This window comes from Chelonoidis abingdonii, chromosome 9 (assembly GCF_003597395.2).
Source record: "Chelonoidis abingdonii isolate Lonesome George chromosome 9, CheloAbing_2.0, whole genome shotgun sequence".
In the NCBI taxonomy this organism is placed as follows: Eukaryota; Metazoa; Chordata; order Testudines; family Testudinidae; genus Chelonoidis; species Chelonoidis abingdonii.
The window spans coordinates 32,427,655-32,430,719 of record NC_133777.1 but is presented as its reverse complement, the minus strand read 5'-3'; the positions used below and the strand labels follow the sequence as shown (position 1 = coordinate 32,430,719).

The 3,065-nt window shown below is 43.5% G+C and overlaps 1 protein-coding gene across 4 annotated transcripts in view; it reads right to left on the bottom strand.

Annotated features, from left to right (window-relative positions):
- Positions 1 to 1,122: 1,122 nt before the first annotated feature.
- The window catches only part of SPSB3 (splA/ryanodine receptor domain and SOCS box containing 3), an 18,684-nt gene continuing 16,741 nt past the window's right edge, over positions 1,123 to 3,065 (bottom strand). For all 4 annotated transcript variants that reach the window (XM_032765716.2, XM_032765713.2, XM_032765715.2 and 1 more), the window contains exon 7: positions 1,123 to 2,128. In XM_032765716.2, coding sequence (XP_032621607.1) covers positions 1,776 to 2,128 — 353 coding nt within the window. In that variant the 3' untranslated portion in view covers positions 1,123 to 1,775. The remainder of the gene's footprint in view (positions 2,129 to 3,065) is intronic.

Sequence of the window (3,065 nt, the reverse complement as noted above, 5' to 3'; positions counted from 1 at the left end):
TAATCCAGTATCCTGACAGTGGCCAGTATTAGATGCTTCAGAAGAAGAACTCCACAAGGCAGCTGTGGGATAATCTGCCCCCCAATGTGTCTATGTGACACTACACCCCATATTCTTCATAAAATTAAATTAGTTATAATATGAATATGGCATAACTAAGATTTTATGCAAGATGGGTCATATAAGGAATCATTGGAAAGGTTATGATTTGCTGGTTATCCTAGTTGTATGCATGTATCATCTTTGTATCTGAAGTTTGTTACATAGTCAATATTCCTATCACACAGTGTGTGTACTTGAGGAACATTCACCAGACAGTAGGCAATCAGCCTGAATGGCTCATTAGGAAGAACAATAAGACTTTGAAGATACTAATCTCCTGCTTTCCTGCAAAGCTTCCTGGGTTGCTGCTTTGACACTACAGGGTCAGGTGATTGTGTCACCTGGTACTAGATGCCCATCTTGGACTTTTAGTATTTTCCCACTAAGAGGGGGTGGGAGGGTCAGACTGAGAAACAAAAAATTCCCCACCATATGTAAATTCTATTTAAGGCTGGAGAGTGAGTTAATCATGGTCGCTGGTTCTTCACTGAATCCCTACACGGGATGACTGCTGTAAACACCTGAGACTGATCAGCGGAGAAGGACTAGGACCCAGGCTCAGAAAGGTCAGCCTCTGAAGGATATACCTGGAGATTTAAGCTGCCAACAGTGCAGTTTACCTTCAAGAAACTCTGCAACCTGCATAAAACAATATTTACAGTCAGAAATTACTATTTTATTAAGCCTAGTTTGTGTGTTCTATTTGCTCAGTGATCTGCTTTGATATGTTTGCTAGCCCTTATAATTCCTTAAAATTTACCTTTTGTAGTTAATAAAGGGGCTTGAGAGCCCATGAGAGCAACACAGTGCAAGAGAAACCCAGACTGGTAGGACAGGTGGCCTCAGTGGGACCCCAGCACAGTGGCATACCGAAAGGGGGGGTCCAACCTATCACAGTCTCCTCTGGTCTCTAACAGAGATTGGCTTAAACCCTGAAGCATGAGGTCTAATAGCCCTTTCAAGACTCATTATGATGCTGTCAATATTCTTGAGAGCCACACTTTAGCTCATACCTTCAGGGGCAGTTAAACAGTACGTTTATTACCATTTGATAGTCTTTGATACAGGAAAAGCAGTAGTAGCCAACATGCAAAGCAATTAAAGAAGTCACAGGACTCAAATGAGATCATTTACGAGCAGTTACTTGCTAGAGCTGATTGTTCACAACAATGCCAACAGTAAAGCATATAGATGCAATTTTAAGAGCCCTTCTCTAAACTCCGCTGTTCTAGATCACATCCTAGTGACCCGATGCCTTCATTGCAGCCATAACAGTTAGAAGACAGATGGAGTCAAGTCGTTTATTGGACCATAAAGCCTGCTAGAAGAGACGCACATTCTAAGCCAGGAAGCCGGTTTGAAAGCTTGCATCTCTGCTGGAACAGTCTATGCCCTAGAGATCAGCTAGTGATGGTGGCCGTGAGTAGGAGATGAAGCTAGGAAATTTTGCTGCAGGTTATCTGGGTTGCCTATTACAAAGAAGTCACTTTCCTCAGTTGGGATAGGTATTCAATGCAAGTGGCTGATGCTTGTAGCTTAAAAGATCTCAAGAGGGTAGAAGTCTTTGCAAACTTGATCAGAAGTTGGTGTCCCCACAAACAGGTGTCTGGCCTGGATCACCCTCAGAGATAATGAAGGAAACCACCGCCCAAGGCAGTTTGTTTGAAAAGAACTTATGTCCTCCTGCACCTCTTCCTTTGGCACGCCTCTGCATCTGAGCCACAGGAGCTATCCGAGTCACTTCCCAACAAGGAGGAAGAAGAGGTGGAAGGCTTCAATGTGCTATAGTTCATACTCAGCACCCAGCCTAGTTTGTTGTGTAGAACTTGCTTAAGTCCTGGGGGCAATGGCAGCACCTCCAGCGTATCCACATAGTTGGGCAACAGCTGGCGGAGGCGATAACAGCAGAGGTACTGGAGGGACGTGTAGCTGGTGCATGAGCGGATCACCTTCATGCTGCTTTTGGCTGCAGTGGAACACACCATGGGGTAGAATTTCTTGTTCTGCAGTTTGGTAGCTGCAACTCCTGGAAGGAAATATAGTCAAGGAGGCTGGTGTTAGTCATAGGCAAGGGCACAATTAGGTAATTGCCTATAATGCAGGATACAGTTCCTAGGATGCTCTGTGATCTGAACTATCACCCCTTCTCCCACCTAAATGTGGGGTCTACAAACTTATGGATAGAGATCTGGAAAGCAGGAGATTTTTGAAGACAGGCCTGTTGAAGGAGTAAATAGGTGTTTTAGAGATACTCTGCTTTATGCACTTAATCTTCCTATAGTTTGCCATTTAAGGAAGCCCACTAACTATCCCCATCTCCAAACAGTCAGATGGCACTGAGACTTCCAAGAGGCAGCAACAACCTGAAGACCCACCTGTCATAAACAGATAAGAAAAGTTAATAGCACAGAAGTACTTTATATCTCTTTGACTGTAAAGGGTTAACAAGTTCAGTAAGCCTGGCTGTCACCTGACCAGAGGACCAATCAGGAGACAGCATACTTTCAAATCTTGAGGGAGGGAGTTTTCTGTGTGTGCTGTTAGTTTTTGGTTGTTGTTCACTCTGGGGGCTCAGAGGGACCAGACGTGCAACCAGGTTTCTCTCCAATCTCTCTGATACAGGCTCTTATAAGTTCAGAATAGTGAGTACTAGGTAGGTAAAGTGAGTTAGGCTTATGTGTGTTTTCTTTATTTGCAAATGTGCTTTTGGCTGGGAGGAGTTCAAATTTGTAATTTTGCTGAAAGGATTTTAATTTGTACTTGAATACTTAGGCTGGGAGGGTATTCCCAGTGTCTATAGCTGAAAGACCCTGTACCTATTCCATTTTAAATTTACAAAGATAATTTTTTTCTCTCTTTAATTAAAAGTTTCTTGTTTAAGAACCTGATTGTTTTTTTATTCTGGTGTGAGACCCCAGGGGACGGGGACTGAATTCGCCAGGGAATTGGTGGGGAGAAAGGAG